General features: G+C 54.2%; 1 protein-coding gene across 1 annotated transcript in view; it reads right to left on the bottom strand.

Moving 5' to 3' along the window:
* LOC132400060 (aminopeptidase N-like) overlaps positions 1-10,225 on the bottom strand; it is a 45,532-nt gene extending 35,307 nt beyond the window's left edge. The window contains exons 1-4 of the mRNA XM_059981144.1: positions 9,946-10,225; positions 9,141-9,277; positions 7,611-7,737; positions 3,573-3,727 (exon numbers count right to left, since the gene is read on the bottom strand). Coding sequence (XP_059837127.1) covers positions 3,573-3,727; positions 7,611-7,737; positions 9,141-9,277; positions 9,946-10,225 — 699 coding nt within the window. The remainder of the gene's footprint in view (positions 1-3,572; positions 3,728-7,610; positions 7,738-9,140; positions 9,278-9,945) is intronic.
* Between the last annotated feature and the right edge of the window lie 2,449 nt (positions 10,226-12,674).

Below are 12,674 nucleotides of genomic sequence, written 5' to 3'. Positions count from 1 at the left end.
GGGATTGTGACGGGTCGGTGTTGGGGGGGGGGATTGTGACTGGTCGGTGTTGGGGGGGGATTGTGACTGGTCGGTGTTGGGGGGGGATTGTGACAGGTCGGTGTTGGGGGGGATTGTGACGGGTCGGTGTTGGGGGAGGGATTGTGACTGGTTGGTGTTGGGGGGGGATTGTGACGGGTCGGTGTTGGGGGGGATTGTGACGGGTCGGTGTTGGGGGGGGGGATTGTGACGGGTTGGTGTTGCGGGGGGGATTGTGACTGGTCGGTGTTGGGGGGGGATTGTGACGGGTCGGTGTTGGGGGGGATTGTGACGGGTCGGTGTTGGGGGGGGGGGATTGTGACGGGTCGGTGTTGGGGGGGTGATTGTGACGGGTCGGTGTTGGGGGGGATTGTGGGGTCGGTGTTGGGGGGGATTGTGACGGGTCGGTGTTGCGGGGGGATTGTGGGGTCGGTGTTGGGGGGGATTGTGACGGGTCGGTGTTGCGGGGGGGGATTGTGACGGGTCGGTGTTGGGGGGGGGGATTGTGACTGGTCGGTGTTGGGGGGGGATTGTGACTGGTCGGTGTTGGGGGGGGATTGTGACAGGTCGGTGTTGGGGGGGATTGTGACGGGTCGGTGTTGGGGGAGGGATTGTGACTGGTTGGTGTTGGGGGGGGATTGTGACGGGTCGGTGTTGGGGGGGATTGTGACGGGTCGGTGTTGGGGGGGGGGATTGTGACGGGTCGGTGTTGGGGGGGGGATTGTGACGGGTCGGTGTTGGGGGTGATTGTGTCGGGTCGGTGTTGTGGGGGGATTGTGACGGGTCGGTGTTGGGGGGGATTGTGACGGGTCGGTGCTGGGGGGGATTGTGACGGGTCGGTGCAGAGGGGGATTGTGATGGGTCGGTGTTGGGGGGGATTGTGACGGGTCGGTGTGGGGGGGGATTGTGACGGGTCGGTGTTGGGGGGGATTGTGACGGGTCGGAGTGCGGGGGAATTGTGACGGGTTGGTGTTGGGGGGGGGATTGTGACTGGTCGGTGTTGGGGGGGGATTGTGACGGGTCGGTGTTGGGGGGGATTGTGACGGGTCGGTGTTGGGGGGGATTGTGATGGGTCGGTGTTGCGGGGGGGGATTGTGACGGGTCGGTGTGGGGGGGGATTGTGACGGGTCGGTGTTGGGGGGGGATTGTGACTGGTCGGTGTGGGGGGGGGATTGTGACGGGTTGGTGTTGCGGGGGGGATTGTGACTGGTCGGTGTTGGGGGGGGATTGTGACGGGTCGGTGTTGGGGGGGATTGTGACGGGTCGGTGTTGGGGGGGGGATTGTGACGGGTCGGTGTTGGGGGGGTGATTGTGACTGGTCGGTGTTGGGGGGGGATTGTGACGGGTCGGTGTTGGGGGGGATTGTGGGGTCGGTGTTGGGGGGGATTGTGACGGGTCGGTGTTGCGGGGGGGGATTGTGACGGGTCGGTGTTGGGGGGGGGATTGTGACTGGTCGGTGTTGGGGGGGGATTGTGACGGGTCGGTGTTGGGGGTGATTGTGACGGGTCGGTGCAGAGGGGGATTGTGATGGGTCGTTGTTGGGGGGGACTGTGATGGGTTGGTGTGGGGGGGGATTGTGACGGGTCGGTGTTGGGGGGGGATTGTGACTGGTCGGTGTTGGGGGGGGATTGTGATGGGTTGGTGTTGGGGGGGATTGTGACGGGTCGGTGCAGGGGGGAATTGTGACGGGTTGGTGTTGGGGAGGGATTGTGATGGGTTGGTGTGGGAGGAGATTGTGACGGGTCGGTGTTGGGGGGGGATTGTGATGGGTCGGTGTTGGGGGGGGATTGTGACGGGTCAGTGTGGGGGGGGGATTGTGACGGGTCGGTGTTGGGGGCGGATTGTGACGGATCGGTGTTGGGGGGGGATTGTGACGGGTCGGTATTGGGGGGTTTGTGTCGGGTCGGTGCTGGGGGGATTGTGACGGGTCAGTGTTGGGGGGGATTGTGACGGGTCAGTGTGGGTGGGGATTGTGACGGGTCGGTGTTGGGGGGGATTGTGTCGGGTCGGTGTTGGGGGGATTGTTACGGGTCCGTGTTGGGGGGGATTGTGACGGGTCGGTGTTGGGGGGGATTGTGTCGGGTTGGTGTTGGGGGGATTGTGACGGGTCGGTGTTGGGGGGGATTGTGACGGGTCAGTGTGGGGGGGATTGTGACGGGTCGGTGTTGGGGGGGATTGTGACGGGTCGGTGTTGGGGGGGATTGTAACGGGTCAGTGTGGGGGGGGATTGTGACGGGTCGGTGTTGGGGGGGATTGTAACGGGTCAGTGTGGGGGGGGATTGTGACGGGTCGGTTTTGGGGGGGATTGTAACGGGTCAGTGTTGGGGGGGATTGTGACGGGTCGGTGTTGTGGGGGGATTGTGACGGGTCGGTGTTGGGGGGATTGTGTCGGGTTGGTGTTGGGGGGATTGTGACGGGTCGGTGTGGGGGGGGATTGTGACGGGTCGGTGTTGGGGGCGGATTGTGACGGTTCGGTGTCGTGGGGGGATTGTGACGGGTCAGTGTTGGGGGGGATTGTGACGGGTCAGTGTTCGGGGCGGATTGTGACGGGTCGGTGTTGTGGGGGGATTGTGACGGGTCGGTGTTCGGGGCGGATTGTGACGGGTCGGTTTTGGGGGGATTGTGTCGGGTAGGTGTTGGGGGGGGATTGTGACGGGTCGGTGTGGGGGGGGATTGTGACGGGTCGGTGTGGGGGGGGATTGTGACGGTTCGGTGTTGTGGGGGGATTGTGACGGGTCGGTGTTGTGGGGGGATTGTGATGGGTCGGTGTTGGGGGGGGATTGTGACGGTTTGGTGTTGTGGGGGGATTGTGACGGGTCGGTGTTGTGGGGGGATTGTGACGGGTCGGTGTTGGGGGGTGATTCTGACGGGTCGGTGTTGGGGGGGATTGTGACGGGTCGGTGTGGGGGGGGATTGTGACGGGTCGGTGTTGGGGGCGGATTGTGACGGTTCGGTGTTGTGGGGGGATTGTGACGGGTCGGTGTGGGGGGGGATTGTGACGGTTCGGTGTGGGGGGGGATTGTGTCGGGTTGGTGTTGGGGGGATTGTGACGGGTCGGTGTTGGGGGGGGATTGTGATGGTTCGGTGTTGTGGGGGGATTGTGACGGGTCGGTGTTGTGGGGGGATTGTGACGGGTCAGTGTTGGGGGGGGGATTGTGACGGGTCGGTGTTGAGGGCGGATTGTGACGGTTCGGTGTTGTGGGGGGATTGTGACGGGTCGGTGTTGGGGGCGGATTGTGACGGTTCGGTGTTGGGGCGGATTGTGACGGGTCGGTGTGGGGGGTGGATTGTGACGGGTCGGTGTTGGGGGGGGGATTGTGACGGGTCGGTGTTGTGGGGGGATTGTAACGGGTCAGTGTTGGGGGGGATTGTGACGGGTCGGTGTTGGGGGGGGATTGTGACGGGTCGGTGTTGGGGGGGATTGTGACGGGTCAGTGTGGGGGGGATTGTGACGGGTCGGTGTTGGGGGGATTGTGACGGGTCGGTGTTGGGGGCGGATTGTGACGGGTCGGTGGGGAGGGGACGTGTAGGAGGTCCTCCTGGTTCTGACCTACCTGATGTACCAGTTCGTGGGCCAATACAAGGCGCAGCTCCTGCCTGGTGCTGTCTGAGTCCTCTTGGGGCTGGAAAAGGAGGTTTATCTCCCTGAAGATGACCAGCCCCCAATTCTCCATCCCGCCATTCTCGAAACAGGGCACGGCCACCAGGTCTGTGCAGGGAGCAAGCCATTATGAATCAGAAGTCAACCCCGTCAACACACCTGAGCTCAGTCTCGCCCACCCAACAGGGGATGAAGAAGCTCCCACATAGTAAAACAAAGGATTATACAGTGTACCATCAGACGCTGGAACAGAATTAGTCCATTTGGCCCATCAAAACTGCTTTGCCATTTCATCATGGCTGGCTGATTTATTATCCCTCTCAAACCCTTTCTCCTGCTTTCATCCTGTAACCTTTGACACTCCTACTAATCCAGAGCCTATCTCCATGACTTGGACTTCACTGGCATCTCTGGCAATGAATTCTACACATTCACCACCTTCCAGCTAAAGAAATTCTTCTTCATGTCTGTTCGAAAGGGACATCCTTATGTTCTGAGGCTGTGCCCCCTGGTAATCGGAATCCCCATGTCCACTTTATCTGGGCTTTTCAATATACGAAAGGTTTCAATAAGATGCTCCCCCCACCGATCTTCCTTAACTGTAGTGAGTACAGGCTATTAAATGCTCTTCATAAGTTAACTCTTTCATTCCCACGATCATTCTCATGAACTCATTCCAATGCTGGCACAACCTTTCTTAGATAACTGCTGACAATACTCCAGTGACCTGTCTGACAAATAATATAATGAAAGTCACCACCAGTGGCACCTCACTGCACGTGGGATCTTCCTGTGCACATACTGGCTGGTGTTACAGCTGGCCCGGCTTTGCCAATGATGGGCACCATGATAGTGCAGTGGTTCCTGTGGCGCTGTTACATTCGAGGGTTCAATTCCAGCCTGTATGTAAGGAGTCCCTACATACTCCCCATGGATTGCATGGGCTCCCCCCTACTCTCCAAAGACGTCCAGGGTAGGTTAACTAGTCGTTGTAAACTGCCACATAATTAGATTGGGGTAAAATCGGTGTTGTGGGGATACTGGACTGGCATTGTTCGAAGGGGTGATTCGACACTATATTGTTAAATTGACAAACAAACAAATAAACAAAGGTCAGGGAAGGTCATGAGGATGAAGGGAGATTTCACTGGGTCGTGAGGAAACGATATGATTTGGCAATATGAAACGATATGAGTCAGCTGCACTTTTCCTCATTCCCTGTCACACACTGTTGAACTTGAAGTAACTTACCAAATCATACCAAAATAACACATAAAACCTAAAATAACACTAACATATAGTAAAAGCAGGAATGTTATGATAAGTACACAGCCTGTATAAAGTAGAAATAATGTATATACAGTGTAGTTTCACTTAACAGAACCGGGAAGATTAAGCAAAAACTGTTTGTGGAGAAAATATCGTCATGTATGCACAGGTCACCCATGCGCACACAGGTGTATGCACACGCCACGCATGCGCACACAGGTGTATATACACGTCATGCATGCGCACACAGGTGTATGTACACGTCATGCATGCGCACACAGGTGTATGTACACGCCATGCATGCGCACACAGGTGTATATACACGTCATGCATGCGCACACAGGTGTATGTACACGCCATGCATGCGCACACAGGTGTATATACACTTCACGCATGCGCACACATGTGCCCGCGCAAGGCTTCATGGTCATTGTAGTCTTTCTCGGGGTAAACACAAGTGTCCTGTATTTGACTGCTACTTTTGTCCCTTATTTGGGAGTGAGATGGTTGGCAATCCTACCTGAACACCCTCCCCAACCCCCGACATCTGGTCCACAACAATATTGTCAATATTGAACCGGTCCGTGGTGCAAAAAAGGTTGGGGACCCCTGGGGTATCAGGACCAATGGGACCCATCGTACCCACTGCATGTAACAGGGTCAAAGAAAACATACCTCAACTCTGTGCCTGACCCCAGGATTGTGCATAGGATGGTGTAAAGGGAGTCTCACTCTGTGTCTGGTCCTGGGAGTGTGTGATGGGACAGTGTGGGAGGAATTTCACTCTGTGTCTGACCTTGGGAGTGGGTGATGGGACAGTGTGGAGGGAGTTTCACTCTGTGTCTGACCCCGGGAGTGTGTGATGGGACGGTGTGGAGGGAGTTTCACTCTGTGTCTGACCCTGGGAGTGTGTGATGGGACGGTGTGGAGGGAGTCTCACTCTGTGTCTGGTCCTGGGAGTGTGTGATGGGACAGTGTGGGAGGAATTTCACTCTGTGTCTGACCTTGGGAGTGGGTGATGGGACAGTGTGGAGGGAGTTTCACTCTGTGTCTGACCCCGGGAGTGTGTGATGGGACGGTGTGGAGGGAGTTTCACTCTGTGTCTGACCCCGGGAGTGTGTAATGATACAGTGTGGAGGGAGTTTCACTCTGTGTCTGACCCCGGGAGTGTGTGATGGCGCAGTGTGGAGGGCGTTTCACTCTGTGTCTGACCCCGGGAGTGTGTGATGGGACAGTGTGGAGGGAGTTTCACTCTGTGTCTGACCCCGGGAGTGTGTGATGGGACAGTGTGGAGGGAGTTTCACTCTGTGTCTGACCCCGGGAGTGTGTGATGGGACGGTGTGGAGGGAGTTTCACTCTGTGTCTGACCCCGGGAGTGTGTGATGGGACAGTGTGGAGGGAGTTTCACTCTGTGTCTGACCTCGGGAATGTGTGATGGGTCAGTGTGGAGGGCGTTTCACTCTGTGTCTGACCCCGGGAGTGTGTGATGGGACAGTGTGGAGGGAGTTTCACTCTGTGTCTGACCCCGGGAGTGTGTGATGGGACGGTGTGGAGGGAGTTTCACTCTGTGTCTGACCCCGGGAGTGTGTGATGGGACGGTGTGGAGGGAGTTTCACTCTGTGTCTGACCCCGGGAGTGTGTGATGGGACAGTGTGGAGGGAGTTTCACTCTGTGTCTGACCCCGGGAGTGTGTGATGGGACGGTGTGGAGGGAGTTTCACTCTGTGTCTGACCCCGGGAGTGTGTGATGGGACAGTGTGGAGGGAGTTTCACTCTGTGTCTGACCTTGGGAGTGTGTGATGGGACAGTGTAGAGGGAGTTTCACTCTGTGTCTGACCCCGGGAGTGTGTGATGGGACGGTGTGGAGGGAGTTTCACTCTGTGTCTGACCCCGGGAGTGTGTGATGGGACGGTGTGGAGGGAGTTTCACTCTGTGTCTGACCCCGGGAGTGTGTGATGGGACGGTGTGGAGGGAGTTTCACTCTGTGTCTGACCCCGGGAGTGTGTGATGGGACAGTGTGGAGGGAGTTTCACTCTGTGTCTGACCTTGGGAGTGTGTGATGGGACAGTGTAGAGGGAGTTTCACTCTGTGTCTGACCCCGGGAGTGTGTGATGGGACGGTGTGGAGGGAGTTTCACTCTGTGTCTGACCCCGGGAGTGTGTGATGGGACGGTGTGGAGGGAGTTTCACTCTGTGTCTGACCCCGGGAGTGTGTGATGGGACAGTGTGGAGGGAGTTTCACTCTGTGTCTGACCCCGGGAGTGTGTGATGGGACGGTGTGGAGGGAGTTTCACTCTGTGTCTGACCCCGGGAGTGTGTGATGGGACAGTGTGGAGGGATTTTCACTCTGTGTCTGACCCCGGGAGTGTGTGATGGGTCAGTGTGGAGGGAGTTTCACTGTGTCTGACCCCGGGAGTGTGTGATGGGTCAGTGTGGAGGGAGTTTCACTGTGTCTGACCCCGGGAGTGTGTGATGGGTCAGTGTGGAGGGAGTTTCACTGTGTCTGACCTCGGGAGTGTGTGATGGGACGGTGTAGAGGGAGTTTCACTGTGTCTGACCTTGGGAGTGTGTGATGGGTCAGTGCATAGGGACATCACTCTGTGTCTGACCACTCTATCTACTACTTGCAAGACAGGTGAAGTGTCCAATGCTGGGGATGTAGACCATGTTGGTTGTTTGGACAATCTGATTGTTGGGGGTCGGTGAGAAGTGATCCTTACCCACCTAACTTCTTCAGAGGGTAGAGGATTTGAAACTTCTCTTCATAGAAGTGCAGGAGCCTCCCCACTGTCCGCAAGGCATAATCCCCTTGTCCATCCTCCATCGCCTGCTTCCGAGCCCAGACTCTCACCTGCAATGAACCATCGAGGTTAAAAACTGGCTCCAGGGGACCAGAAACACCAAGCTCACCGTTCCCCTGACCCTTGTTTTTGGCATGTGGATCACCCCTCCTTATCAGCTGGGTTCGCCAAGTTTACTATCCATGGGTCCTGGAGGTGGACAGTGGACAGCTCCGCTCGGCCTGACTGCCTGGGTTCCATCCATGCCCAGGTATTCCTGAAGAAAGCACACCAATGTGGTGTTCTGGGACCGTTGGGCACCGCAGGGGAAAGATGCCATCCTTGACAGGGGTGGCAATATTTTAATTTGATTTACAGTAGTGATATTAGTAATTGTGTTAGTCACTGTTATTGGATGCGTTTTGTAATATTGTAGAATGTGAAATGTAATAAAGAGATTTCTGTAAAATAATAAATCTGATGCCGTCTGCTCCTGGATTCACCAAGTTTGCTCTGCATGGGTCCTGGAATAGGGCGGTGAAGGGCTCTGCCTGGGCACACAGCCCAGCAATTTTCTGGGGGGACATTCCTGCCCACGTATCCCTGGAAAAAGACCGTGCTGTGTCCGCAAGCACCAGGGAGGTGTTCTGACACTGTTGGTCACTGCAGGGGATAAATATGATCATAGATCAGGATGGGAACCGTTTAATTGTGTTAGTCACAGTGATTAGTATTCTGATAATGTAGATGTTACAATAAATACGGCTTTGTAAAAAAATGGAAGGAAGAAAGTCAGCTGGGGTCGGGGTGAGCTTGTACCCGGACCCCACCATCCCAGGACTGTCAGCAAACCCACTCCTTCGTCCCCAGTGAAGCTCAGTGAAGAGTCACCTCCAGCTGCACAGGATTTAACCCACAGGGTGCATGTCACTGCTCTGTGTCCAGGACAGTGTCAGCAGTAGAGAACAAACCTCCAATGATCCCACAGCCCGGACTCTGGGACATGGTCACTTTCAGAAAATCCGACATGGTGCTCACACAGAATTTGGGTAAGTTCTCAGTACTGCGTTTTGGGAACGTAACTGAAGGTAGGACTCCCACACTAAGGTGCAGGAGTGGCGTAGAGCAGAGTGATGGGTCCCTGAAAGTGGAGTCACAAGTAGATAAGCCGGTAACAAATTTGGCACGCTGACCTTCACCGGTTGGAGTTGGGATGTTATGCTGGAGTCCTGCAAGACATTAGTGAGATTTTAAAAAAGGTAAATATTGGAAAGCTGAGCTGGGAACATAAAACTCAGCAGGTCAGGCAGAGTATGTGGAGGAAGGAGTGGGTGGAAGGGATGTGAGTTGAGGGGGAGTGACATTGACTCTGCTTCCCATTCAGGGCTGTGTCAGCTGGTTCCACAGTTCACTGAGCCACATTCGGGTTAGTAACTTGCGGTGGACAGACGGTGCGGAGTGAAATGGTGATTACTGTGACTTTGTTGAAGGTCTCTGCGATGGATGGGAAATCGGAGACCACACACGCCAGCAGGTAGGAGGACATCAGCGGCGTCCGATGGAAGCGCGTCACGATCCACAGTTGCCCGTGAACCCACATCTCTGAGGTCACTGCACACACACACACATACAGAGTGTCAGCGGGTGCAGCTGAGGAGACAGGGGTGAGGGCAGGGGAAAGGGGGAGGGAGTGGGGGAGGAAGCTGTGACTTTGTGCTGTGTATGTCCCAGAGTGTAACCCTGTACCCCTGTGAGTGTGTGGGTGTCTCGGTGAGGGATGCTGTACCCTGTGTGTGTGAGTCTCCCAGTGTGGGACACTGTATCCCCTGTGTCCGTGTGTGTGAGAACCTGTACCCCTGTGAGTGTGTGGGTGTCTCGGTGAGGGATGCTGTACCCTGTGTGTGTGTGTGTGTGTGTGTGTGTGTGTGTGTGTGAGAACCTGTACCCCTGTGAGTGTGTGGGTGTCTCGGTGTGGGATGCTGTACCCTGTGTGTGTGAGTCTCCCAGTGTGGGACGCTGTATCCCCTGTGTCCGTGTGTGTGTGTATGTGTGCGCACACAGGTGTGGAATCTGTGAGGGGTGAGGTCAAGGGGATCAAAGGTGAAGACTGAGGGTGATGGTGATGTGTAAAGGGTAGAGGTGAAGGTGCGGGGAGAGAATGAGGTTGAGGGGTCAGGGGTGAAAGGGTGAGGTTCAGGGATCATGGGGAGGGTGCGCTAGATAAGGGTCAGGAGTCGGGTGAGACATGAGGATCAGGGATGAGGGGAGAAGTAACTTACTCTTGACGGGCATGTTGGAGACGGCTGTGTACTGCGGTCGGTGAATCACTGTCAAGTCAAAGGTCGCCTTCAGAGCCGGCTCATCGAAACACGGGAATACCCGCCGGGCGTTGTCTGGCTGCATCATTGTCACAGCCAGAAACCTGGAGTGTGAAGTGTGAATGTCAGCTTGTGTGTTTGTGTGTCTTGGAATATCGTCTGCGTTCTCCTCACTGAACTCAAGCAAGGATTTCATTAAGCCGGGCACAATGATGATACTGGGATGGAGGGCTGGAGTCATGAGGATACAATGGATAGGCTGGGACTGTCTTCCCTGGAATGAGGGAGACTGAGGGGTGACTCTTTGTGAGGGGCAGAGAGAAGGTGGGTGGTCATAGACTTTACCCCCAGGGTAGGAGAGTCTAAAACGTGAGGGTTTAAGGTGACTGAGGAGGAATCCAAATGGGATTTTTTCATGGAGTCTGTGGGTATATGACAGAAGAAGTGGAAGACACAGGTACAATTACAATGTCTAAAAGACACTTGGACAGCAACACGGATGGGAAAGGTTTAGAGGGATACGGACAGGTACACAGATAGGAAAGGTTTAGAGGGATATGGACAGGTACACAGATAGGAAAGGTTTAGAGGGATATGGACAGGGAAACGGATAGGAAAGGTTTAGAGGGATACGGACAGGTACACGGATAGGAAAGGTTTAGAGGGATATGGACAGGTACACAGATAGGAAAGGTTTAGAGGGATATGGACAGGGAAACGGATAGGAAAGGTTTAGAGGGATACGGACAGGTACACGGATAGGAAAGGTTTAGAGGGATATGGACAGGTACAGGAATGGGAAAGGTTTAGAGGGATATGGACAGGTACACAGACAGGAAAGGTTTAGAGGGATATGGACAGGTACACAGACAGGAAAGGTTTAGAGGGATACGGACAGGTACAGGAATGGGAAAGGTTTAGAGGGATATGGACAGGTACAGGAAAGGGAAAGGTTTAGAGGGATATGGACAGGTACAGGAATGGGAAAGGTTTAGAGGGATACGGACAGTACAGGAATAGGAAAGGTTTAGAGGGATATGGAAGGTACAGGAATGGGAAAGGTTTAGAGGGATATGGACAGGGAAACGGATAGGAAAGGTTTAGAGGGATATGGACAGGTACAGGAAAGGGAAAGGTTTAGAGGGATACGGACGGGTACACGGATAGGAAAGGTGTAGAGGGATACGAACAGGGACACGGATAGGAAAGGTTTTGAGGGATACGGACAGGAAAGGTTTAGAGGGATATGGACAGGTACAGGAATGGGAAAGGTTTAGAGGGATACGGGCAGGTACATGGATAGGAAAGGTTTAGAGGGAAACGGACAGGTACACGGATAGGAAAGGTTTTGAGGGATATGGACATTTACACCCATAGGAAAGGTTTGGAGGGATATGGACAGGTAAACGGATAGGAAGGGTTTAGAGGGATATGGACGGGTACAGGAATAGGAAAGGTTTAGAGGGATACGGACAGGAAAGATTTAGAGGGATACGGACAGGTACAGGAATGGGAAAGGTTTAGAGGGATACGGGCAGGTACATGGATAGGAAAGGTTTAGAGGGATACGAACAGGTACACGGATAGGAAAGGTTTAGAGGGAAACGGACAGGTACACGGATAGGAAAGGTTTTGAGGGATATGGACATTTACACCCATAGGAAAGGTTTGGAGGGATATGGACAGGTAAATGGATAGGAAGGGTTTAGAGGGATATGGACGGGTACAGGAATAGGAAAGGTTTAGAGGGATACGGACAGGTACACGAATGGGAAAGGTTTAGAGGGATATGGACAGGTACACAGATAGGAAAGGTTTAGAGGGATACAGACAGGAAAGGTTTAGAGGGATACAGACAGGAAAGGTTTAGAGGGATACGGAAAGGTACAGGAATGAGAAAGGTTTAGAGGGATATGGACAGGTACACAGATAGGAAAGGTTTAGAGGGATACAGACAGGAAAGGTTTAGAGGGATACGGACAGGAAAGGTTTAGAGGGATACGGACAGGTACAGGAATGAAAAAGGTTTAGAGGGATATGGACAGGTACACAGATAGGAAAGGTTTAGAGGGAGACGGACGGGTACAGGAATGGGAAAGGTTTAGAGGGATACGGATAGGAAAGGTTTAGAGGGATATGGACAGGAAAGATTTTGAGGGATACGGACAGGTACACGGATAGTAAAGGTTTAGAAGGAAACGGACAGGTACACGGATAGGAAAGGTTTAGAGGGATACAGACAGGAAAGGTTTAGAGGAATACGGACAGGTACAGGAATGAAAAAGGTTTAGAGGGATATGGACAGGTACACAGATAGGAAAGGTTTAGAGTGATACGGACAGGTACACAGATAGGAAAGGTTTAGAGGGAGACGGACGGGTACAGGAATGGGAAAGGTTTAGAGGGATAAGGATAGGAAAGGTTTAGAGGGATATGGACAGGAAAGATTTTGAGGGATACGGACAGGTACACGGATAGTAAAGGTTTAGAAGGAAACGGACAGGTACACGGATAGGAAAGGTTTAGAGGGATATGGACAGGTACAGGAAAGGGAAAGGTTTAGAGGGATACGGACGGGTACACGGATAGGAAAGGTGTAGAGGGATACGAACAGGGACACGGATAGGAAAGGTTTAGAGGGATATGGACAGGAAAGGTTTAGTGGGATACGGACAGGTACAGGAATGGGA

The sequence above is a fragment of the Hypanus sabinus genome, chromosome 9 (genome assembly GCF_030144855.1).
Source record: "Hypanus sabinus isolate sHypSab1 chromosome 9, sHypSab1.hap1, whole genome shotgun sequence".
Taxonomy (NCBI): Eukaryota; Metazoa; Chordata; class Chondrichthyes; order Myliobatiformes; family Dasyatidae; genus Hypanus; species Hypanus sabinus.
This window is presented reverse-complemented; position numbering and strand designations above follow the sequence as displayed.